The following is a 25768-nucleotide window of genomic DNA, read 5'->3' as shown; positions in this document are numbered from 1 at the left end:
TTATTCTTTATTGTGGTAACTTTATTATGTTATATTTTCTCTATTCAAGTCTGTTGTATTTCTTATTTCCTTAAAGTAATTTTTACTGCTTTTTTCCCTCTCCTTGGTAACTTAGTGATTTTTTCCAAAAATGTTTTCATTTGTAGCAGCCTTGCTGAACTCCTTAGATCTATTAGTTTGTCGGGCCTTTTGGATTACTTGCTTGATAGATCTCACCAGTAAATAATCACTATTTTGATTATTCCGTATACCTCCTGTATCTTATAGCTTATTGCTTTGGCTGAGATCCCAGGTTTAGTGGTAAATTTGTCCCTTTGTTCCTTCCTTTCTTTCACTATAAATAGTTTTCTGCTTTTTCTGCCATTTTGGTTTTCATGTATGGTTCTTTTGATTATCCATCACATAGTCCATGGGGTTGCAAAGAGTCAGACATGACTGAGTGACGGAACAACAACAACAAAGCAGTATTCTTGCGGAGATTCACATTAATTTTTATATCATTCATTAAAACCAGATGACCTTACTCCCAGAAAGACACATGCAGGAGCAAGAAATTGTATGTTCCAGGCCTTGATGCTATTTTCAGCCATCCATCCTTTGATCTGGGCATGTCGTTTACCCCTAAGGTTTTGGTTTGTTTCTTTGAAGTATGCATGCTTTTCATTTCTGAAGTTCCCTGGTTCAAAAGCAGTGATCTTGGAGGACAAAGGGATTCGGTGAACAATGCTTGCCCTCCTGTGCTGTGGATAATTTCATTAAGAGGCAGTACTTCCTGTTTTAATTGAGTTTTTATGACTGAGAATTAAGTTTTATTTGGATTTCATATAAATTGTATATATTATAGAGTATATGTATATAGTATATATGTTTACTTCTATATATATTTCTGTTATATATTTACTGTTTCAGAATTTTTAACTGTGAAAGTAATACCTGTATGTGGTAAGAAGGTCAAGTGATTCATAGTAAATTAATTAATTAAATCTCCCTCTCTCAGATTCCTCCAGTCATTTTCCCTGTAGGTAATATGAGAGAGTAATTTTTTCTGCATGCATTTAGAAATCTTCTTTGTGTCTATCTTTATGGGAATGGAAATGTACAGTGTGTACACTTCTGTTGTTTTCTCATAGTAGATCTTCAGGATCTTTTCATTCACCATTGTTTCTGTTATACATACAATATTGTTTGCGTGTATCATGATTTAATCATTTATCTCCATGGAAAAACATTAAGTTGTTGCTCTGTTTACAGATAATTTGCAATGTATGCTTTCTTTCAATTTTTTTTTATTATTGTGGTAAAATATGCATACATGCAATCTGCCCTTTTTAAGTGTACAGCTCAGTGGCCTTTAGTACATTCTCATCTCTGTACAATCGTTACTGGTATTTTTCAGAATAAAAACTCTGAAACAAAGTTCCCAAACATCCCAGCCTCCCAAATAAAAATGCTATACCCATGAAACAATAACTTCCCATTCTTCCCAGCTGCTGGTAACTTCCCTTCTAGTCTCTGTATTTCTGAGTTTACCTATTTTAGATGCCACATACAAATGGAGTTCTGTGATATTTTTTCTTTTGTGTCTGGCTTATTTCACTTAGGATAATGTTTTCAAGCTTCATCTCTATGGAGCATATATCAGAACTTCATTACTTTTTGTGTGTGTGTGTTTTATAATCCATTTCTCTTTTTTTAAGATTTTTTTTCAAAAAATTTATTTTTGATTGAAGGATAATTGCTTTACAATACTGTGTTGGTTTCTGCCATACAACAACATGAATCAGCCATAGGTATAGAACTTCATTACTTTTTATTTGATGAATAATATTCCACTGTATAAATACCACATTTCTTGTATCCATTATCTACTGAAAGATGCTTAGGTTGCTTCCATCTTTGGATTATTGTAAACAATGCTGCACAACTATCTGTTTGAGTTCCTGTATGTACTGGGAATTACTGGGTAACATGATAATTATATGTTTAACATGTTGAGGAGTGCATAAGTGTTTTCCAAAGAAACTATCCTTTTACATTCCCACCAGCAATAGAGGAGGATTCAAATTTTTCTACATCCTTGCCAACACTTATTTTTGCTTTTTTGATAAAGCCAATGGGTAAAAGTGGAATCTTATTATGGTTTTGGGTTTCATTTTCCTAGTGACACAAGATATTGGGCATCTTTTCATGGACTTCTTTGACATTTTCATGTCATTTTTGAAGAAATGTGTATTCGGGTCCTTTGACCATTTTTAATTTTATTTTTTAAAACTATTTTAAAATTTATGACTGTTTTGGGTCTTGATTGTGGCACTTGCAATCTTTGTGGCACTACGCGGACTTCTCTTTAGCTGTGGTGTGAGGGCTCAGTAGTTGTGGTGTGCAGGCTTAGTTGTGGTGTGCAGGCTTAGTTGCCTGGCAGCGTGTAGGATCTTAGCTTTCCAGTCAGGGATGGAAGCTGCATCTCCTGCACTGGGAGGCAGATTCTTAACCAGTAGACCACCAGGGAGGTCCCTGACCATGTTTTATATTGGGTTATTTTTGTTGTTGTTGATTTGTACCAGATCTTTGTATATTCTGAATATTAACCTCTTGTCAGATATATGATCTGCAAGTATTTTTTCCCATTTTGTAGTTTACCTTTTGACTCTCTTGAAGTGTCCTTTGAGACACAAAAGTTTTTAATTTTTATGAAGTTCAATTAATTTTTTTTGTTGTATGTGCTTTTGGTGCCATACATCAAAAATCATCGCCAAATCCAAGATCATGAAATGTTAACCTTATGTTTTCTAACAAGGGTTTTTATAATTTAGCCTTTTCTATTTATTTCTTAAAAATTTATTTATTTTTATTTTTGGCTGCACTGGGTCTTAGTTGCTGCATGTAGGCTTTCACTGTCGTGAACGGGGGCTACTCTCTAGTTGCAGTACTTAGTCTTCTCATTACAGTGGCTTCTCTTGTTCAGAACACAGAATCCAGTGTGTGGGGGCTCCAGCAGTTGGGGCACGCAGGCTGTAGAGCACAGGCTCAGTGGTTGTTGCACATGGGCTTAGTTGCCCCGTGCATGTGGAATCTTCCCAGACCGAAGACTGAACCTGTGTCCCCAGCAACTGGCAGGTGGATTCCTAACCGCTGGACCAACAGGGAAGTCTCTAGAACTTTTAAAATTAGAGTCAGTCTTCTCAAGCTTTGCCACCACTTTAACAACTAAGTTTATATAATATTTAAATCCTTTCTTATTGTTTCAACAGTCTTCCACCATCTTCATCAGAAGTAGATTCCATCTCAAGAAACCACTTTCTTTCTTCATCCATGAGAAGCAACTCCTTATTTGTTTAAGTTTTATCATGAAATTAGAGCAATCCAGTTCCATCTTCAGCTCTATTTCTAATTCTAGTTCTCTTGCTGTTTCCACCACATCCACAGTTAACTTCTTCCAGTAAACTTGAGTCTTGAACTGCTCAGTTATCCATGAAAGTTGGAATTAACTTATTCTAGACTCCTGTTCATGTTGGTATTTTGCCTTCTTTTGATGAATAATCTTAATGGCATCTAGAATGGTGAATCCTTTCTAGAACATTTTTAATTGATTTTGCCCGTCTCCATCAAAGAAATCATTATATCTGGCAACTACTCTATAACCTTATGAAATGTATAGTAAAACTTATATAATTAAGTCTTGAAAGCCAAAATTTCCCCTTGATCCATGGGCTACAGAATGGATGTTGTGTTAGCAGGCATGAAAACAACATAAACTCTGTCATATTATCTTAGAGCTCTTGGGTGACCAGTTGCATTGTCAGTGGGTAGTAATATTTTGGAAGGAATCTTTTACTGAGCAGTAGATCTCAGCAGTAAGCCTAAAATATTTAGTAAACCATGTTGTTAACAGTTGTGCTATCTTCTAAGCTTTGTTGTTTCATTAATAGAACATAGGCATAGTTTGGTTCAGTCACTCAGTTGTGTCCACCTCTTTGTGACCTGATGGACTGCAGCACACCAGGCTTCCCTATCCATCACCAACTCCTGGCGCCTCTTCAAACTCATGTCCATCATGTCAGTGATGCTATCCAACCATCTCATCTTCTGTCATCCCCTTCTCCTCCCACCTCCAATCTTTCCCAGCATCAGGATCTTTTCAAATGAATCATTTCTTTGCATTAGGTGGCCATAGTATTGGAGTTTCAGCTTCAGCATTAGTCCTTCCAATGAGTATTCAGGACTGATTTCCTTAAGGATGGACTGGTTGGATCTCCTTGCTGTCCAAGGAACTCTGAAGAGTCTTCTCCAACACCACAGTTCAAAAGCATCAATTCTTCTGTGCTCAGCTTTCTTTATAGCCCCAATTCTCACATCCATACATGACTACTGGAAAAACCGTAGCTTTGACTAGACAGGCCTTTGTTGGCTAAGGTGTATATGTTAATCTGTATATATGTGTAAATGTGTATACGTTAATCCCAAGCTCTGCTTTTAAATGTGTCTCTGTTTTTAAATATGCTGTCTAGGTTGGTCATAGCTTTTCTTCCAAGGAGCAGCAAGCATCTTTTAATTTCATGGCTGCAGTCACCATCTGCAGTTATTTTGGAGCCCCAAAAAATAAAGTCTGTCACTGTTTCCATTGTTTGCCCATCTATTTCCCATGAAGTGATGGGATCGGATGCCATGATCTTAGTTTTCTGAATGTTGAGTTTTAAGCCAACATTTTCACTTTCATCAAGAGGCTCTTTAGTTCTTTTTCGCCATAGTGGGTTTACCATAATTCTGAAGGGTCAAAGGATTTTTGGAATGGTTAATGTGCATTGGCTTCAGGTTTAGTCACTGACTGCACTAGCCCCTACCAAGAGAGTCAGCCTGTCCTTCTAAGCTTTGGAATCTTGAAGCCAGGCGTTGGCTTATCTTCTCTAGCTATGAAAGTCCTGAGGTATTTGAAAGTTTATTACTTTAGCTAGATATTCTGGATAACCTGGTGCGGCTTCTACATCAGCCCTTGATCCTTCACCTCGCACTTCGATGTTATAGAGATAGCTTCTTTCATTAACCTCATGAACCAGTCTCTGCTGTCTTTAAACTTTTCTTTTGTAGCTTCCACATCTCTCTCAGCTTTCACAGAATTGAAGAGAATTAGGGTCTTGCTCTGGATTTGGCTTTTGCTTGAGGGAATGTTGTGCCTGGTTTGATCATCTATCCAGATCACTGAAACTTTTCCACATCAGCAATTAGGCTGTTTGGCTTTCTTATCATTTGTGTGAACTCTTTTATTTTAAGAACTTTCTTTGCATGCATAACTTGACTTAATTGTTTGGCACAAGAAGCCTAGCTTTCGGCCTTTCTTGGCTTTCAGCATGCCTTCCTCACTAAACTTGTTCCTAGAGACTTCCCTGGAGGTCCAGTGGCTAAGACGTCATGCTCCCAGTGCAGGGGCCCAGGTTCTACTCCTGATCAGGAAACTAGATTCCACATGCCACAGCTAAGAGTTTGCATGCCACAAGTAAAACCAGGAACAACCAAATAAATAATTTAAAAACCATTTCTAGTTTTTTATTTAAAGTAAGAGAGCTGTGACTCTTCCTTTCACTTGAATATTTAGAGGCTAGTTTAGGATTATTAACTGACCTAGTTTCAATATTGTTGTATCTCAGGGAGTAGGGTGATCCAGGGAGAGATTGAGAACAGGAAAACTCCATTGGTAGAGTAGCCAGAACACACACACATTTATTGATTAAGTTTGTCGCCTGATATTAGCGTGGTTTGTGGTATCCCAAAACAGTTAGAATAGTAACATCAAGGATCACAGATCACCATAACGAGTTTAACAATAATGACAAAATGAGAAATACTGGAAGAATTACCAAAATGTCATGCAGAGACACTCACCACAATTAGAGAAAGCCCACTTGTAGCAGTGAAGACCCAGTGCAACCAAAAATAAATATTTTTTTTAAACTGGACCTTTATTTTATATACTTGAAGCTAATATAATATTATGAATCAACTCTTAACAATGTGAGCAAATGCTGATGGGAAAATTTTACCAATTGACTTGCTCAATGCAGGCCTGACATAAACCCTTAGTTTGCAAATATAGTACAAAACAGAAACAAAACCATAATATTTGGGAAGCACAATAAAGCAAAGTGCAATAAAAGTATAGTATGCCTGTACTGCAACTTGATTATCTAGTTACTTGTTCTTACACATCTTTGTTCCTTGGTTACATCATTTTTAGTGGACTGTCCTTTTAAATCTGTTTTCTATCTTTGAAAAATGTGGTGATGGGACTTCCTGGTGGTCCAGTGGTTAAGACTTTATGCTTCCACTGGAGGGCACAGGTTTGATCCCTGGTTGGTGAACTGAGGTCCCACATGCCATACAGCATGACCGAAAAAGCAAACAAAAAAGCCTCAGGTAGGAAATGCCTTGATGGTTTAGTGGTTGGAACTTCATGCTTCCATTGCAGGGGGCACGGGTTCAATCCCTGGTTGGGAACTAATATCCCACAAGCTGCAGGCAGTGTCCATAATAATATAAATTAAAATTTATTATTTGTGTGTGTGTGTATATATATACACACACACTCAAACTTTCTGTTTTTAAAATTAATCTATTACTTTTGGTTGCACTGGGTCTTTGTTGCTGCAAGTGGGCTTTCTCTAGCTGCAGTGAGCGGGGGCTGCTTTTCATTGTGGTGCATGAGGTTCTGATTGCTGTGGCTTCTCTTATTGCGGAGCACAGGCTCTAGGCCCACAGGCTTCAGTAGTTGACTGCATGCCAGCTCAGAAGCTGTGGCTCACAGGCTTCTAATTGCTCCATGGCATGTGGAATCTTCCCAGACCAGGAACCCAACCTGTGTACTCTGCTTTAGCAGGCAGATTCTTTACCACTGTGTAACCAAGGAAGTTAGCTATGTGTGTGTGTGTGTATATACATATAGTGTTAAAATACATATAAAATTTACCGTCTTAACTATTCTCATTTCATTTAATAGTTCAGTAATAGTAAACACATTGTCTTTGTTGTACAGCCATCACCACCATCCATTCATAACTCTTCTTGTAAAACTGAAACTTTCTGCCTGTTAATAACTCCCCATTTTCCCCTCCTCCAGCCCCTGACAACCCCCTCAGCCTATATTTGATTGCTTACCTCATATAAATAAATCATATAGTATGTCTCCTTGTGATTGGCTTATTTCACTTAATATTGCGTCTTCAAGGTCCATCCATGTAGCATATTGAAAATTTTCCTCCTTTCTAAGGTTGATACATATTCCAGTGTATTTATATAACAGAATTTGCTTATCCATTCATCTGTTGATAGACACTTGGGTTTGCTTCCATGTTTTAGCTCGTGTGAGTAATGCTGTTATGAATCATGGGTGTACAAACACCTCTTCAAGACTCTGCTTTGAGTTCTTGTGTGTATATATACCCAAAAGTGGAATTGCTGGATCATATGGTAATTCTACTTTCAACTTTTTGAGGGCCCTCCACAGTAGCTGTACCATTTTATACTCCTGCCAGCAGTGCACAGGGTTCCAGTTTCTCTGTATCCTCTCCAGCACTTCACTGTTTTCTGTTTCTTGTTAGTGGATGTGACGTGGTATTGCTTTGTGGTTTCAGTTTCTGTGCCTTCAGGAATTAGTGATGTTGAGTGTCTTTTCAAGTGCTTATTGTCCATTTGTATATCTTTAAAGAAATGTATATTCAGGTTCTCAGCCCACTTTTTAGTTGGCTAGTTATATTCTTAAGCATAGTTTTAACAGTCTTTGTCCTCTCTATTTCATGCAAATTGGTAGCTAGATCTAGAGGCTTAATCAGAATTGGACTTGATTTTGGAGCAGCAGAGAGAACAAAAACACATAGTGTCATTGTGTCTCTGGTATACTAGCTGTTGCTAATCGTTGACTAGATACATTAATTCATTAAGGGTTGCTATCTGTTGCTATTTCTGTTCTATATTTTTTCCATTTGTTAGTCAAAATACTTTCCCTCATATTCATTACCCTTAGTAATAGGTTATATATATGATGTATGATAAATGCCTGGTTCTAGCTTTTATTACCAATTTTCAAAATAATGTGTTGGTTCCCTTGTTATTTAGTCACTAAGTCCTGTCAAACTCTATTGCAACCCCATGGACTGTAGCCTGCCAGGCTCCTCTGTCCATGGGATTTCCCAGGCAAGAATACTAGAGTGGGTTGCCATTTCCTTCTCCAGAGAATCTTCCCAACCCAGGAATTGAACCTGAGTCTCCTGCATTGCAGGCAGATTCTTTACTGTCTGCACCACCAGGGAAGCCCCTTCAAAATGACCTTCAAAAACAACCGTTCAGCTATTTTTGGTTTTTGAATATTTAAACATATTTGGTGTATTTATTGTCCTTACTGATGAAGTGTAGCCTCTCTGAGTCCTTTTGTTAGGGTAGTTTTCAATGTTCCTTGCTTTCTAATGGGACAGTCTTCCAGGCTCTTAGGCATTTTCTGTCAAAAGGCTCCGGAGTCACGAGGTTACTTTTATTTATTTCCCTTTTTAAGGGTTGTACTGTTTTGAACACCCATCATCAGTGTATCAGAGTATGTGTTTTGCCACAACTTTTTCAGTAGAGTATGTTGTTAGATTTTTAGGCTTTTGCCAATTTTATAAGTGGGAAATATTAATTCCATTCTAATTGCATTTCTCTGTGAGCAAGGTCTAACATCTTTCCACATAAGAGCCACTTGCCTTTTTTTCCCCTTGTTTTGATAAGTTGCCGTTATTTTTAATATTTTGACTTTTATGATTTTACTTTGTTTATTGTATTAATTGTATTTTCTGTGTAAAAGTTTTTAAAAGTAAAATGTTTAAAATTAAATATATTTGTGAAAGTATACACTTAATCCTTTGTGATTATATATTCTTTGTGTTCTTCTTGCTTTTAGGCAAGGATAAAAGCCATCAATACATTTTTTGCTAAGAATGGTTATCGATTAATGGATTCTAGTATGTATAGTCAGCCCATTCAAACTCAAGCACAGTATGCCTCACCGGTCTTTATGCAGCCTGTATATAATCCTCACCAACAGTACTCTGTCTATAGTATTGTGCCTCAGTCTTGGTCTCCAAATCCCGCACCTTACTTTGAAACACCGCTGGTAAGTGAGATCCTTAGAAAATATGTGGTTTTTCACTGAAGCTGAAATTTGAAGAAATCAGAGTTAGAGTTCTTGTTTTATTTTGTTTTGTATTGATGGTGGTTACTTTATAGGCTTTAAATGGTGATAAGTATATTTAATACCCCAAATCAATTTAAACATTAAAATTTTCTTTTAGGCTCCCTTTCCCAATGGTAGTTTTGTGAATGGCTTTAATTCACCAGGATCTTATAAAACAAATGCTGCCGCTGCTGCTGCCGCTGCTGCTGCCGCTGCCGCTGTAAATATGGGTCGACCATTCCAAAAAAATCGGTAAGGTAAAATATGATAGCTGGAATTTATTGTACACAATTCCCGATAGTTCTTACAGTCAGTATGTTAATAGCAATGCTTATTTTCTAACATAATAAAAAGGTCCCACACACCCCCCCTGAAAAAAAAGTGTATGTTAACAATTAATCAACACACTTTTACCTCAGAGTTGATAATGCATATAAAAAGAATTTGGGACTGAGATTATACACCAGTATATATTGACTTTTTTTTTTAAATAATAACAAGAACAGAAAAAATTTTGTGGTAACAATATAAAATCTGGTTTCTAGATACCATTTAATGTGTTAAATAATGTTTTGTAGAATGAGTTTTTTGATGGTAGAAATGTTAACTGGTTTGAGTAATAAATACTGGGAGAGTGAGTTATTTATCGTTTTTAAGGATTGACTTGATTTCCACAAACTATGCTGTGCTGAGTCACTCAGTCATGTCCGACTCCTTGCAACCCCAAGGACTGTAGCCCGTCAGGCTCCTCTGTCCATGGGGATTCTCCAGGCAAGAATACTGGAGTGGGTTGCCATGCCCTCCTCCAGGGGATCGTCCCAACCCAGGGATCGAACCCAGTTCTTCTACATTGTGGGTGGATTCTTTACTGTCTGAGCCACCATGGAAGCCCGTTCTTTACTGAGTCATGTCTAAAGTTCTGTTTTAAGGCCTTGATTTGTTATATCACTGTTAATTTTCATAACCCTGTAGATACAGTATTGTGTTAATTTAAAAGAAGAAATCTGAGAAATAAAAATGTTATATATCATGTCCAAAAGCATGTAGCCAGTAGCTTGCAGAGCCAAGATTTGAGTCCAGGCAGTTTGATTCCAAAGTCTACACTTAAACCATAGTATTCTGAATAAATTGTTAAGAACTCCAGAATCTCAGTTGAGATTATCAACTGGTAATCTCAGTAATTTGGTATATAATATGAGTTTTGCTGGAGTGTAAGTAACCAAAGGAGAAGGGGCTCAGATTTACTTAGTTGTTTAGATTTATTTAGTAGTTCACATCTATTATTTCTCTGCCTTATTTTGTGAGCCTCCTATGTTGTTTTTTGTTTTTAATTATTTCTGTTCAGTAATTTTTTTTTTCTTGCCAGAATGAGAATTCTCTTACTTGGTTCTTTTTGGCAAGGAGACCACATGTGGGGTATGTTTTTCCAAAATAGCTTTTAGGAACTTAATTCTTCTTTATAAGGTTTTTCTGAAACATGCTTCACTGAAGAAACAAGCCTTCCAGTATTAAAAAAAAAAAAAAAAAACTCTTCTCAGTAGATTCTAGAAGCATTCATATATACCACTCTCTAATAGTCACAGATTTTGTACTCAATTTTAACTGACACATTTGGTTTAAACATTGGAACATCTTTGTTGTTGTTCACACTAGGAAGCTTGTAGAGTCTTAGTTCCCCAATCAGGTATTGAACTTGGGCCCGTAGCACTGATAGTGCCAAGTCCTAACCACTGAGACCACCAGAGAATTCCCTGAAGGTCACTTTTAAATGTTTGGCAATTTTTACTGTGTATACACATTCATAAAGACTTCCCTGGTGGCTCAGACGGTAAAGTGTCTGTCTACAATGCAGGAGACCTGGGTTCGATCCCTGGGTGAATTGTTCTATGAAGTTTCAAATGAGAACTTTTCATATTGTAAGAATGAAGGATTCATTATAAACAAAAGATTATTTGTGCTCTTATAAATGACTGTTAGTTTGATACAGTAATAAGAACAAAATTCAGGTGATTGCTAGGACATATATGTAGAAGTTCAATGAGCCTTAAAACACACACTGTCCTCTAACCTCCGTCCTGTTAATAAAAAATTAATTACCATATACACATAGAGATAGTGATGTTTAAGTCTGGAAAGACCTTTGTTATAGTGTCGTTTTATTCATTTTACAGATGAAGAAACTGAAAGTTGAGGGGGATAGTTATCTTACTAGGCTTACATGGCTTTTTATTAATTAGCAAACCTGAGATTAGTATATTTCTTTTTCTTCTACTATAGCTAGTAAAGTTTTTTTTTTTTTTCTTGAAAATAATTCCATTAATACAAATGACAGTTTATACTTCCCTTGTGAGGAGATAGATTTCTTATGATTAGAAATAGTAACTTTGTAGAAATATGTATCTGTTGATTTTACTTTTCTTTGAAGGGGTGAATTTTGCTTTAAGCAGGTAAATGAAATAGACATCTTGGTTATATGATAGACTAAAAACAGTTTTCAGTAACAACAAAAAGTGTTTGCAGATGTTTACCTTAAAAATACGTTATGTGGGTTTATGGTATTCCTGTATTGTCACTTGATGTTTTTATCTGCTTTGCTTTCTTGGCAGAAGAGGTAAATTTGCAATAAGAAAGCCAAGAATGACAGTCAAGTTATTCTTGCTTACTAGGAGATGTATCTGTGGTTTTGGAGATACAGATTTAGTATGATTTTCCTTGTTACTCAAGTCTATTTGTGTATAGTTTTATCCATATATTTGACCAACGTAGATAGTTACTAATTTTTAGTCACAGAAATAATACACAGATACTTCCTTATAAAAATGTAGATGTTGGAGATGAACTAGAGCCTGTTGACTACAAACCCAAATCTTGATTTCCATCTTACTTCTAAGAAGTGACTACTGCCAAGCCTTTATTTTTATATATTTAAGTCATTGGTCAAGGAGCAGTTTATAATACTAACCTTGTAACAGCCCAGTGATGATCATAGGACTAACTTTCAGAAATCTGGGCAATTTTCTTCCTTTAATACTTTATCTTTCTGTCACATTCCTTCTCGTCTTTTATCACATTTCTTTTCTCATCCTTTCTTCCTTTGCCTGGACTTCGATTGTAAGTCCCTCTCTGTGAAGGGAAAGATTATGAGATCTGGGGGCTTTTTAAACCTAGTAACTTGTCTTATTGGGTGTATTGATACAGTGAGAAGATTTTGGTGATAGTTTCTGAACAGATACATAAACAGCATATGTACCTCCTGAGGTCATTTTCAGATCTGATGGATAATATAAATGTTTTGAAAATTAGTTTGTGTTAGTTGACACTGAATTTCATTGCTATTCAGAATCTATTTTGTATCATATAAGTAATTTTCTGGAAAAGTATCATATATGAGACTTAGCTAAAATTTATAGCCTGGTATTTATGTTTGTTTTAGTAGTAGTACCTTTATTTGTTACATTTTCTAAAGAGTTAGTAGGGTAGCTGAATAACTATGAAAATAGACTAAAAAAATGGAATGTATAAACTGCAGGGAAGGGGCTAAATGAAAATCTAGTACTTCCTTTTTTAATCTGCTGTAGAGCCAAGATCCTCAGTTACTTGAGCTTACTTGAAATATTCTCACTTTTTAAAAAATAAACTTTATTCATTTAGTTTAATTTTGACTGTATTGGGTTTTTCTTGCGGCCCCAAGCTTTCTCTAGTTGTGGCACGTGTGGCCTGCAGGCTCTGGAGCGCGTGGGCTAAATAGTTGTAATGGCTTGCAGGCTTAGTTGTCCCATAGCTTATAGCATCTTAGTTCCCCAACCAGGGATTGAACCCCTGTCCCCTGCATTGGAAGGTGGATTTTTTTTTTCTAATTTTATTTTTAATTGGAGGATAATACTTTCAGTCCCCTAAAGAGCCTTTTTAGACTCTTCCTCCAATTCCCTCATATGATAATTTAATGCTAGAGATTATTGTATGTCTGTTTATTCTAGTTCTTACTCTCTTTGGGGGTTTTATTGCCTTGTTGAGAATGTATGGCATAGATTCAATAAGCTTCTAGTCTGGCTGATTTAGATATGTCAAAACTGTATCTTGTGCTAAAGAAGTTAGCTGAAATCCTAGTTATATCCTGAATTTTGAGGTGGAAGTAGCTTAATCTTGAAGAACTTTGGATCATTTCCAGATCGTTCCAGACAGCTTTTTTAATGAAAAAATTCTTTGCCTTTTAAAAATAATACATCTGAGACATTAAAGGGTTTACATTTTTACAATATAATGCTTCTGTGTCCAACCTAGTTTATGGAAAATCAGAATACAGCAGAAGGCAGTTTTTAACTTGGCCTATTAAGAATTTCTGCCATTAAGAGGAAGGATTTTTCTGTCTTAATTTATTCTTTCGTGTATATGGCCTTATGTTTCTTACAGTGTGAAGCCTCATTTTAGGTCAGGTGGTTCAGAACATTCAACAGAGGGCACTGTGTCGTTGGGGGATGGACCATTGACCAGATCTGGTTCAAGGAACTTTGCAACTGAACGACATAATCCTGCAGTAACAGGGCATCAGGAACAAAGCTACCTTCCAAAAGAAACTCCCACTTTGCAGATGGAACAGAATGGGGACTATGGCAGGGGCAGGTAAGGAAATATGGTAATAAATATGGAAATAATGTATATGAAAATTCTTTAATCATAATATGAATATTAGAAGTCCATGATCTAGTGATTTTTTAAATTTAATTTTTCATATATAGTTATGCTAAAAATTTTTTTGTTCACATAATATGGGTTACTAGTTTTTCATAATTAAGAAATTTAGAATCCCTATAAAGAATATAACTCTGAGTCAGAGGTTTATAAAAGTTATTCTGAAGTTCTTTACAGTTCACTAAGGAAAGATTAGTATCTTAAGCCATCATAGTTTTAATTTCTGGCAACATGTGAACTGTGGGAATTGGGTTATATATTTATTGTCTACCCTACCTAAACAAAAAAAACTGAATCCTAATATGATCCTGATGTGGAGGGAGCACTGATAATGAAAATAGGACCAGTTTACTTAGTAGTGGTGGTGGTGGTAGGTGACATTTTCTGTAGATCAGCTTAGGATCCCTTCAGAAGAATATATATCCTTTAATAATAAAGGAGATTTAGGAAGTAAAAATTCACCCATCTTTGATAGAACATACACATTTGAAGAAACTTAATGAGTTCTCCTTCCTCCCCCACCCCTCACCCCCTTTTATCATTGTTAAAAGGAGAACTCTCTTCAGAGGTCGAAGACGTCGGGAAGATGAAAGGATCCCAGTAAGTTGTTGTTGTTGTTGTTGTTTAACTTTTAATTACATGTGTTCAGGGTTTGTTTGTTTCTTTGTTTTTCTTGTGTGATTTAGCATGGCATTGAATTCTGGTATGTCTTTCCTCGATTTTGTTTTATTGGTTATAATATTCAGCAAAGATAATTATAGCCTATTTTTGACCCTGAAATATCCACCATCACCCTTAGAGCACACACGTAGTTAGAGATTTGACCTGTGTTGCTCACTTAAAAAAAAAAAAAAATGTTTGAATGCCTAACCTATTCACATGGTTTAAAATAAAATCCATGAAAATATTCCATGTAAAGTTTAATTATTGCTTTATTAATGGAGATTTAAGGAATTTCAATATTTTAATCTTACAATTCTGTTACAAACAGTGCAGTGATAACCTCGTATAACCATCACTTCCTGTCTATGCTATAGTATATGAAGGAGAATCCCTGGAGATAAGATTTCTGAGTCACAGTTCAGTAAGTTACTGCGTGATGGCTTTCATAGGGTTTGTGTCAATTTTCACTCAGTGAAGAAAGTTCCTATTTGTCCATAGCTTTACAAAGTATATGATTTTTTGCAAATCTAATATAGTATGTGGTTCACTTTTAAAGCTCTGTTGGGTGATGTTGGAAATTATTACACTATTTATTTATTGTTACTTAGGGGCAATTCTCTACCTACTGCTGATTTTTATATTTCCCACTTAAGATTTAAAAAAAAAATTCTTTATAGTTCTAGGCAGGTTTTTGAATCCTCACTTAGCTAGCTTCAAATTATTCATATTTTTATTTTTTGAGGTTTGTTCATGGTGAACATTTGCCATCTCCTAACTGGAGTTGAGGAATAAAAATAGTGTAAGAAGCTGGGCATACACACCGAGGAAATCAGAATTGAAAGAGATATGTGTACCCCAGTGTTCATCGCAGCACTGTTTATAATAGCTAGGACATGAAAGCAACCTAGATGTCCATCGGCAGACGAATGGATAAGAAAGCTGTGCTGCATATACACAATGGAATATTACTCAACCATTAAAAAGAATACATTTGAATCAGTTCTAATGAGGTGGATGAAACCGGAGCCTATTATACAGAGTATAGTAAGCCAGAAAGAAAAACACCGATACAGTATACTAATGCATATATATGGAATTTAGAAAGATGGTAATGGTAACCCTGTATGCGAGACAGCAAAAGAGACACAGATGTATAGAATGGTCTTTTGGACTCTGGGAGAGGGCAAGGGTGGGATAATTTGGGAGAATGGCATTGAAACATGTATATTATTATATGTGAAACGTATTGCCAGTCCAGGTTCGATGCATGATACAGGATGCTAGTGTAGGAAAGCATGGAGGTTTCAAGAAAACACTAGAATTTATATATGTGTGGAATATAATGCTTTACATGCATAAATAGTAAATTAATATACATATATAATAGTGTACTATATAGTGTTTGCATAATATACCTAAAAATATACAGATACCACATGTTTGAGCAGTGAAAAGTGACCAACTTTTCAAGGAAAAATAATTGCATTTTAACCCAAAGAATAGTTCTTGGGGCAAACTGTGAACCCTTTGAAAAGTGTGGTTGTTTGCATTTACAACTTTCTATACCATAGTCAGCCTTGAGATTGTAAGGCAGGTTTTTTAGGATATCATTATAGCAGGTCATGTGAATCTTCAAGAGGCCCTGATCAATTGAGAGGAGAGTTAGGTTTGAGGTCTGTTCGATGTTGAAAACATCTGGATCGAGGATTGAAAGCAAAGTAGGCAAACATGCTTTTCTGTAGAAAAGGCAGGGTGGGGGTGCCATCGTGCAGTGAGGAGACCTTAGCGTGAGATTTAGAATTTATAGGGTTGCTGGCAGTAATTACAGTTATAAGAATGGATAAGATCATGCAGGGGACTCTGTGTAGACTGATTTTTAAAACAGCAAGAATGGAACTGTGAGGATCATGGTAGCTTTGGGGTTGAAAAATGAATTATTTCATTTTGTTTGAAGTATCCAAGAGAAATCCAAGTGGAGATGGCTAGTAGGCAAGTGGATTTCTGGGTTTCTGGCAAAGATCTGCTCTGAAAATATTTAAAAGTGTACAACATAGTGATTTTTGATAAATTTTCAGAGTTGTGCAACCAAAAATTTTCCAAAAAGTGAAAATGATTGGTTTTAGAGTTGTTTGCACGTAGGTAGTAGTTGAAGCCGTGGATAATGGATATCACACAGGGAGAGTTTGTAAAGGCAGTAAGAGCAGTAATCATACAGAAATCAAAAACCTTCCAAAGAAGCTGACAGGGAAAGATGAGCACGTGCTTGTCAGACCTGAGAATGAAGAGAAAGTATCAGAAGCTAAAGAAGAATGAGCTCCCGTAGGAAAGAATGTTTGCTGTAGTGAGGTCAGTGGGGGGAAACCTCAGGTTTTGTGTTGTGCAAGGTATTGGTGACTTGTCACAGCAGTTTCAGCGATGTGGTAAATACAGAGGTGAGGGAGTAGAGGAGAAAACAGTATGTGAGAGGTTTGTCTGAGAATATAGAGTGGGATAGATGAAAGAGAGATAAGATTCTTAAGGAAGGATATTGTTTTCTCTTGAGACTATGGAAGGAGGAAAGATGCTGGCAAATCTAGATAGTGTAGGGTTTTTTGTTGTTGTTACGGGAGAGGGTGTAGCAAATTTAGAAAGCGAAGAATAGTGGAGATTGATTAGAAGGTTTAAGGAAAGTGGCAAAGTTTGCAAAGGAACCAAGAGAAGAAGCTGACTAAGGATAAATTGGACCGATAAATTACTAATGAGAGTTCAACTGAGATGAGAATCCAAGAATTTATAGAGGAAGAGTTCTGTTCATTAGGGTGCAATTTTGTTTGTTTCTACAGCTTTCAGCTTCTGTGGTACAGGGTTAAGGAATGTAATAGACATGTAACCTGTTTTTTGACTTGTGTCTTTTAGAGACCCCATCCTTCAACAGCTGAAGCAAAGGTTCCCACACCAAAGTTTGACTTGCTAGCCTCAAATTTTCCTCCTTTACCTGGAAGTTCATCAAGAACCCCAGGTGAACTTGTTTTGGAGAGCAGGATGTCTGATGTTGTTAAGGGTGTCTGCAAAGAAAAGGTAAACACTGAAACATCGATCTATATCTTATGGGACCAATTTTTGCCTTTGTTTTCAGTGTTATTGTTAGAATTAGAATTTTATTTGCACTCAGTGCTTACTTCTGCCAGAGTTTTTAATTCATGAGGTTTTTAGCATAATTGAGTCATAGGCAAAGATTTGTGTTAAAGCTACGCAAGGTCAATAAAATGTTTCTTCATATTTGCATGTCTTTGTATCAGTCAACCCAGCTTGGTAGAACTAATTAATGCAAGCTGAATGGAAAGTGTTGTTTCAACTTGTGTTGTTTCCAATTAACTAATAATGCCAGTGAATTCTAAGCTATTTTGGTAAACTCAGTCTTTCAAATAAATGGAGAGTTGATGTCAAAAGCTTGGGATAACCCATCCTACAATATTTTTGAGTGTAGCCCTCTATATGCTAAATCTTCATGCCCCACAAATTTTTCTCATTTTCTACCTTTTGTTTCTAACTCAATTTTATTTTTAAGAGTGTATGTACATAGTATATCTGGGCTTATAAAGAAAAATAGTGTCTCTTGAATCCACTTTCAACTCTAGCTTTCTCTCACATTTATCCTTGTATTTCTCATTTAACATGTTTATACTACTGCTTCTTGACTATTCAGTTTTAGATGTTGTTTATTAACTTTACACCCTAGAAGCTAAGGGTTTAACTCTCTTAAACCGATGCACTTTATCCTCCCAGTATATTGTATTTCATCATATCTGTGATGCCATCAGTTAAAGGATGGCCCGTTATTTTGGTATCACTAAGAAAGAAAAAAAGACACTGCCAGGTAAAGTAGGTCATGCCATCATTTATGAGTCATATCTCAATATTGCATCTTTTTTTTTTTTTCCTATAACTGAGCCTCATAGGATACTGTTATTATATGTCTCCCTTCTTATACTTTGCACAGCTGTGTTCTTGGGACTTCACCATCTAGATCCCCTCTTCTTACTCTTGTTTGACTTTCCCATTTTATGGCCAGTCAGATCTTCCTAGGCTTCCTTTATGAGGTTTTTAGTATAAATTTTTTGAGATCTTTCTTGCATTCTAAAAATGTTTTTCAGTTCTCACGCTTCACCAGTAGCTTTTTTCTGTAGAATTCTTTATTAGAAATTGTTTTCCCTCACAATTTTTAAGATATTTTACAGTCTTTTTTTAAATTATGTAATTCTGTTATTTTGTAGTTGTTTAAATGGTAAAGAATCTGCCTGCATTGCAGGAGACCCAGGTTCAATCCCTGGAGAAGGAAATGGCAACCCACTTCCAATATCTTGTCTGGAGAATTCCTTGGACAGAGGAGCCTGGTGGGCTACAGTCCATGGGGTTGCAAAGAGTCAAACACAGCTGAGCAACACTTTGGCTCACTGATTCTAAGATAGATTTTTTTTTTTCAAACATTTTCACCTTTGAAAATCATGCTGTCTTACAGTTAAAATCTATTGTAGTTTTAGTGGCAGTGTTTTTTCGTAGTAGTATATAAACTAATCAGTATGTTTTACAGTTGATGGCTTCTCAAATTTGGTGAGGTATGATACATAGAGGTGTTGGTTCCCTGGTGGTGCTAGTGGAAGGAACCTGCCTGCCAGTGCCGGAGACACAAGAGACCTGGGTTTGATCCCTGGGTCGGGAAGATCCCCTGGAGAAGGAAATGGCAACCTGCTCCAGTATTCTTGCCTGGAGAATCCCATGGACAGAGGGGCCTGGTGGGCTACAGTCCACAGATCACAAAGAGCTGGACATGCACACATCTCATTTCAAGGGTGTATTGGAGACATCTCATCAGAAACTGCTCCATGACTGCTCTGCTCAGAAAATCTAATTCCAGTGATACACAGATACATTTTTAAAGAATGACAATAAAGTGTACTTCTTGTAATTCTAACCCACAAATGTGAGATAAACACTCAATTTGATATGGACCTTGTATGTCAGATCTCTGATTTTCTTGTTTGGCTTTTCTAATTTTTGTCATTTGCTTGTCTATATTTTCTACAAAGTTTTTCTGAATGTTACCTTTAAAAGCTGTTGTGAAATTTTTAAAAATTTTAATCCCATACCCCTAAAAATTTATTAAAATTTTATTTTGTCAGTCGATTTTAATTTCTTAGGGGTCTTTCTTGTTTTTCTTTTTTTATACTTGTAGTAAAATATATGTAAAATTTATCAACTTAACCATGATAAATGTGTCGCTCCCATTCCGCTCTTCCCTTAGCCCCTGGCAACCACCATTCTGCTTTGTGTCTGTGAATTTGACTATTCTAGGTACCTCATATATGTGGAATCAAACAATATTTGTCTTTTCGTGACTGACTTATTTCACTTAGCATAATGTCCTCACGGACCATTCTTTGTTTTAGTGTGCATCAGTACTTCATTCCTTTCATTGTGCGGTGATATTCCATTGGATAGATACATGCCACATTTTGTTCATCCACTCACCAGCTTGTTCACTTTTTGGCTATTAAAAATAATAGTACTGTGAACATTTGTATTAAAGTTTTTATATAGACATGTTTTCTCTTGGATTTTTAACTGAATAGAATTGCTGCATCGTGTGGTAGCTCCATATGTAACTTTGTGAGAAGTTGCCAGACTGTTTTAACAGAGCGGCTGCATATTTTACATTTCCATCCTCAGTGTTTGAGAATCTCAATATCTACATACCACCACTAACATACTGATTATAGCTATTGGAAGTGAGTGTGAAGCGGTTTCTCATTGTAGTTTTGATTTGCATTTCCCTATTGGATAATTATGTCAGGCTTTTCATGCATGTTCTTATTGGCTATGTTTATCGTCTTTGGAGAAGTATCTATATAAATTCAATTTTGAAATATGTTTCCACTTTTAAGGATAATGAAGAGTTCAGAGTTAGCTGCCCAGTGCCTGCAGAAGATGGACAGACAGACTGCACCTCTGCCCAGCAACTCAGTATGAGCCCCAGTCCCCCATGTACAGCTGAGCTTTCTGTATTAAGGTACATGTTTCAATGTGGATGATCTTTCACATTAAGATTACTTTTGCATCTGGTCATTTGCTCAGCTGTTTCTTTACGTTATATTCTAAGCCTAATGTCAAGTTCTTTTTTCGGTAGCACAACTCAGCCTGAAAAGGATCTAGTAGAGGATTCCACTGTTCAGAAGGATGTTCCCAGCCAGCCAACAGTACCACTTTCTTCCCCGAGTACTGCAAAGCCATTGAGAACAAATACTGCTTCACCGTGTAATAGTAACATAAGTGCGACTGTAGCTGTGGCCCTGCAGGTAACTTGATAAATTTAGTTTATGTGAGAATAAAACAATAGGTTAAATAATGAGAAATTTTATTTTTCATAGAACTCTGCTAGAGCAGAGTCATTTGGAAATGGCCAAACTGGGGCTGGCTGCCTGCGTCAAAAAAGTTTAAAGTCAGTCTGAAGAAAAGGGAAATTTTACCCTTGTTGAGGGAGTGAAGAAATTACTGCCATTATTTCCAATCATTATGGTTAAGTGAAGCTTACTTTTCTTGGTAACTGTGTCTTTTTTGGCTTTGAGCCTCTTGAAATTCTTTCTGTATAATGCTTAACAAATCTATGAAACCCTTGAGGGGCCACTGCCATCTTTAAAAGTTTCCAGAATCATTTTTATAAATTTGAAAAATATAGAAATGCAGAGAGGGAGGTAAGAACCCACAGAATTTAGCCATAAGTCTTTTATTTATATAACTGTCCATTTTTGGTACAGCTCTTTCTTTTCTCTAGGTTAAGAACATTTTACCTTGTCATTTAATAACAAAAGTAATAATAGAATAGCAGCTGCCAGTTTTTAGATGCATTCTTTATGCTAGGACCAGGGCTATAGTCTTTTTGCATGCTTTGGCCCATTCTCACAGCATCTCCTTTTCAGATGAGGTAGTTAAGACACTATCATTATTGGTTTATAGATGCTCTGCTGAGATTTTTGTGGTCTCTCTCAGGATTCTTAGCCAGGGGAGAGAGAATGGAACCATTGTACTTCATCATCATTATTAATTTAATCTGTTTTCCTTGTTAGACACTTAGGTTTCCAGTTTTTAGCATCACTATAAACAGTGCTGACTTGTACATCCTTCAAATACATATCTCAAGTGAAATTAAGGTATCATACGTAAATTGCTAGGACTTTTTAATTATAAAATTTTAAAAATTGTACCAATACACTTTAATAGCAATTTGTATGAGATTGCCTATTGCCCTTTCCTTACTGATTTCTTGTGGTTGACACTATTCTTTTTGAACTTTATCACTTAGAGTATATGTACCATAAACGTTTTTGTTTCTCTACTTCAAAGGAACCTCGAAAGCTCAGTTATGCTGAAGTGTGCCAGAAGCCCCCTAAAGAGCCAGCTCCAGCTCTTGCACAGCCACTGAGAGAACTGCGCTCCAATGCAGTATCTCCCACCAAAAATGAAGAGAATGGAGCTCCTGAGAAGTCCTTTGAGAAACAACACGAGAAGCCAGAAGCAAGGGCTAGTAAGGATTACTCTGGCTTCCGAGGCAATGCCATTCCCAGGGGAGCAGCTGGAAAAATCAGGGAACAGAGACGCCAGTTTGGCCATAGGTCTATACCTCAGGGAGTGACTCGACGTAATGGCAAAGAGCAATATGTGCCACCCAGATCACCAAAGTAAAAAACAAAACAAAAACTATTCAAAACCTTCTCTCTCTTCCCATTAAACTTGAGCCGTGGCTATACTGAACTGATTTGGAGGGGAGGGGGTGGCCAGGAAGGAAGCAAGAGAAAGTACATCCTTAAATCATTACGGATTTTGGAGTTGTGAGCAGTAGAATCCCAAAATTCATCTCTAAAGTGATTTTAAAATGCTGGAGGATTCCAATCAGTATAAATATATATATATATATGTATACATATATAAAATATAGTTTTTCTATTTTTGTTTTTGATTTTAATTTGCAGAGATCTTCTGCCTGGAATCAATTTTGAGGGTTCAGATTTAGCTTGGGAAAAAAACATATTACACATCCTTCAGTAGGAGACGAGGGAGTGAGAGAAAATATTTTTTGAAGAAGCATTTCTGTAAAATTAGAAATTAATTTTTTTAATCTATTTAAAGTTTGGCTTGGAGAATGCCATTTCTGCCTATACGGCCTTGTGTTGCAAAACAGATCAGTGGCTGGGGTGCCTGTTGTGGTGTGAGTGTGTGCAAGTGCGACTGAAGCCAAATCTGTTGTCATGTTAGTAAATGATTTGAAAACTGAATGTAATACTTGAGTAGATTTTTTTTCCAGTTTGAAATTTAGTCTGTCTTTTCAACCTTACTAATATTTCATTCAACAAGCTGTTAAACTCTGATTGTGCTTAGAGATATGACTGTCAATCAGTTTGAAATTCAAAGAAAGAATGGGGGTTATTCAAAGAACTGCAATTTTGTGGTAGATCTGAGTGGGTGGGTCAAATGGAGTTCAGAGGTTTAAGCAGCCCTGTGATTCTCCCCAGCCCCCTAAAATAGGAAACAGTTTTCTTTTGTTAACTTCATTTGTTACTCTCCATTCTTTGACTACCCACCCCCCAAAGCAAAAAATAACCAACCAACTATAGAATTGTATGTTTCTAACTGCCTTGATGAGTCTAGTCAAATCATAACCGTTCTAAATTTCTGACTTGAACATTGAAGTATTTTACACTTCTGGTCATGTATTTAGAACTTAGATCCCAGAATGGTAGGGCAGACTGACCCTACAATAATTTATTTGTTAGTGTTAAAGATGAAGCGTGTAGCCAACTCTTAAAGTGTTAAATAGTGTAGACATTAAAAGAAATTTCTTTCTAAAGGCTTAATTTTGGGACAACTTTTTTCTGTTTACATTGTATTTATCACCTGCTTTCTTTCTCTTTCTCAAAAAAAAAGAAAAAAAAAGACAAGTTTGGAATTCACAGAAACAGAGCCAGCAAGTCACAAAATTTTTGAGTTAACGAGTTAGATAATTAAAATTAACATAATTTCTCAGTGAATAAAGTTGTAACTCTTATATGAAATAGGCAAGTTTACATGCTGGTGTTTAGAAAATGGCTAAAAAATCAAAAACCATGTTGCATTAATCTGTTTTAAGTCATACTATTTTCAGAGTTCTGTGTTTTCTCTTTAGGGATAGTTTGTGATAGTAATAACTGTCCCTTATGTTAGTGAATTACATTTGTACAAACTGAAACTGTAAATTGTGAACACTGGAAAGCACCATTGTGACATAGAATAAACATCTTAGTAATATATTAAAATGAATGTAAATGGAGGTTAAAATTACATTACTGTGAAGCTCATCTTCCAACTCTAAGTTAAGCTTTGGAGATTTGTATTAGTAGGTAATTGTTCAGAGCTTTGAAAACACTGCACATTTCTGTACAATCCAGAATTATCACTTCTTTGTAACTTATTATTCAGCTTGGCAATTGCTTTTGATTTGGTGGATTGATAACATGATATAATATATTTAAGCAGTTTGAAGCTATTCATTTCTACACACTATTTTCTACTAAATGAAACATACAATAAAACTACCTGTGTTGAAATTTGGGGGAAGTTTAGGTCCTTTAAAGAAAAAAAAAGTATTAATAATCATTGACTACATCTATGATAAAAGTGCTTATTTTGGTTTACTTAGATAATGCTGCAGCTGGTGGAATGATAAGCATTTAAAGTGTTAACACTCTGTGAATGCATTGGATTTAAGAGAATAAACATTTTATAAAAATCACTTGGTAAGGATTATAAACTTAATTATTGCACTTAGATGAAGCTTTTTTTTACAATGTGTCTCAGAAATAGGCCTTTATTATTTGTATCCTTGTGTGTCTTACTGTTAGTCTACCTAACTTCTAAAAACTAAATGTTTTTAATTGATACACAAGACAGAAGAGTTCTTTAAGAAAGCAAGTGTGTTCTTGCTTTTTCCAAGAATGTTATTGAAAGTAGAAATTTAAAAACATGACCATTTAAAAATTTCTTATTAAATACAGTGTTTTAACTTAATTTGCCTCATTACAGCTAATAGTTTCCATTTTGATGGGATGTATAGGGAAGAATAATGTGTGTGTGTATGTGTGTGTGTGTATATATATATAATATATATATTCACAGTATGTATTTAGCATTTATTTTATTACATCAGATTAAGGTCTGTATCTAAATGATGCCTGTGAGTTGTGTGAAACTGATGGTTTTTTGTCCAGCGTTACTCTGTAAACTGATGAAGGTTGGGCGTTCATTGTAGTTTAACTATTTATTTGGTTCTTTAGAAGGCAGAATTTAAATGTCTAGAGTTTCTCTTCATTCTTATGACTTAACACTTCCTTGGGTTGTTGAAGGGTAAAAGTAGATACAAATGATAATTGAGTGTGTGGTACAGTGATCTTCTGCTATATATAGTTCTTAAGGTATGAGGAGAAGAGTTATACAAGGTCATCACCTTGCACTTCATAGAGAAGCTATATAGAGATGGCAAAATCTGCCTCCAGTTTCTATCCAGATAATTAAGATTTTCATGTTATCTAGGCCTGTCTTTAATCTGAGTAATTTCACTTTTGCAAATACACTGGCATTTAAAGGAATGATCCATCTAAATTTTTTTCAACTGGATTTTAGAAGATAAGATCTTTCAGTGATATGGTTTTATTGTTATCATCATATGTGTTCAATTTGCATGTGATGAAATGACATGCAGATTTATTTATTTTGGATTCCTAAAAATTAAGGTAGCTTGAATATTGTTTTACATTCCTTTTTCTTTTTTAAATAACCAGGATGGCTTTGGAGAAGGCTTCATGATGGAGTATTAGCATCTGCTGGAGCAGAAAATAGTATTTAAAAGTCACTGAACACTTTCTAAAGTTTTATTAGTTGTGACATTAATATGTAATCTTTTGGCTTAGATGTCCACTGGTTTTTTACTTTGACACCGTTAAACAGTACTGGGGTTAAGTTTCTGATATATATATTGGCCATGTATATTAACCATATTTTTAAAGTACTGTTTTTGGTTTTACGGAAAAGGTAAAATGCAAAAGTATGTTCCTTTTGAGGGATTTTTATAAATTCTTAACTACAATTTATGGAGTTCTTTCATAACTTTTTACATTTCTTTACAATTGGTGGCCGTTAATTTAAACCTAGGGCTTTTTG

The 25768-nt window shown here is 35.8% G+C and overlaps 1 protein-coding gene across 6 annotated transcripts in view; it reads left to right on the top strand.

Moving 5' to 3' along the window:
* LARP4 (La ribonucleoprotein domain family member 4) overlaps positions 1 to 24619 on the top strand; it is a 67579-nt gene extending 42960 nt beyond the window's left edge. For 3 of the 6 annotated variants that reach the window (XM_018047796.1, XM_018047795.1, XM_018047799.1), the window contains 8 exons: positions 8921 to 9133; positions 9312 to 9445; positions 13604 to 13813; positions 14434 to 14482; positions 17441 to 17602; positions 20467 to 20591; positions 20709 to 20877; positions 21923 to 24619. In XM_018047796.1, coding sequence (XP_017903285.1) covers positions 8921 to 9133; positions 9312 to 9445; positions 13604 to 13813; positions 14434 to 14482; positions 17441 to 17602; positions 20467 to 20591; positions 20709 to 20877; positions 21923 to 22261 — 1401 coding nt within the window. In that variant the 3' untranslated portion in view covers positions 22262 to 24619. Of the gene's footprint in view, positions 1 to 8920; positions 9134 to 9311; positions 9446 to 13603; positions 13818 to 14433; positions 14483 to 17440; positions 17603 to 20466; positions 20592 to 20708; positions 20878 to 21922 lie in introns of those variants that run through there. The other 3 variants (XM_018047798.1, XM_018047797.1, XM_018047800.1) reach the window with 3 other exon arrangements.

This window comes from Capra hircus, chromosome 5 (genome assembly GCF_001704415.2).
Source record: "Capra hircus breed San Clemente chromosome 5, ASM170441v1, whole genome shotgun sequence".
In the NCBI taxonomy this organism is placed as follows: domain Eukaryota; kingdom Metazoa; phylum Chordata; class Mammalia; order Artiodactyla; family Bovidae; genus Capra; species Capra hircus.
This window is presented reverse-complemented; position numbering and strand designations above follow the sequence as displayed.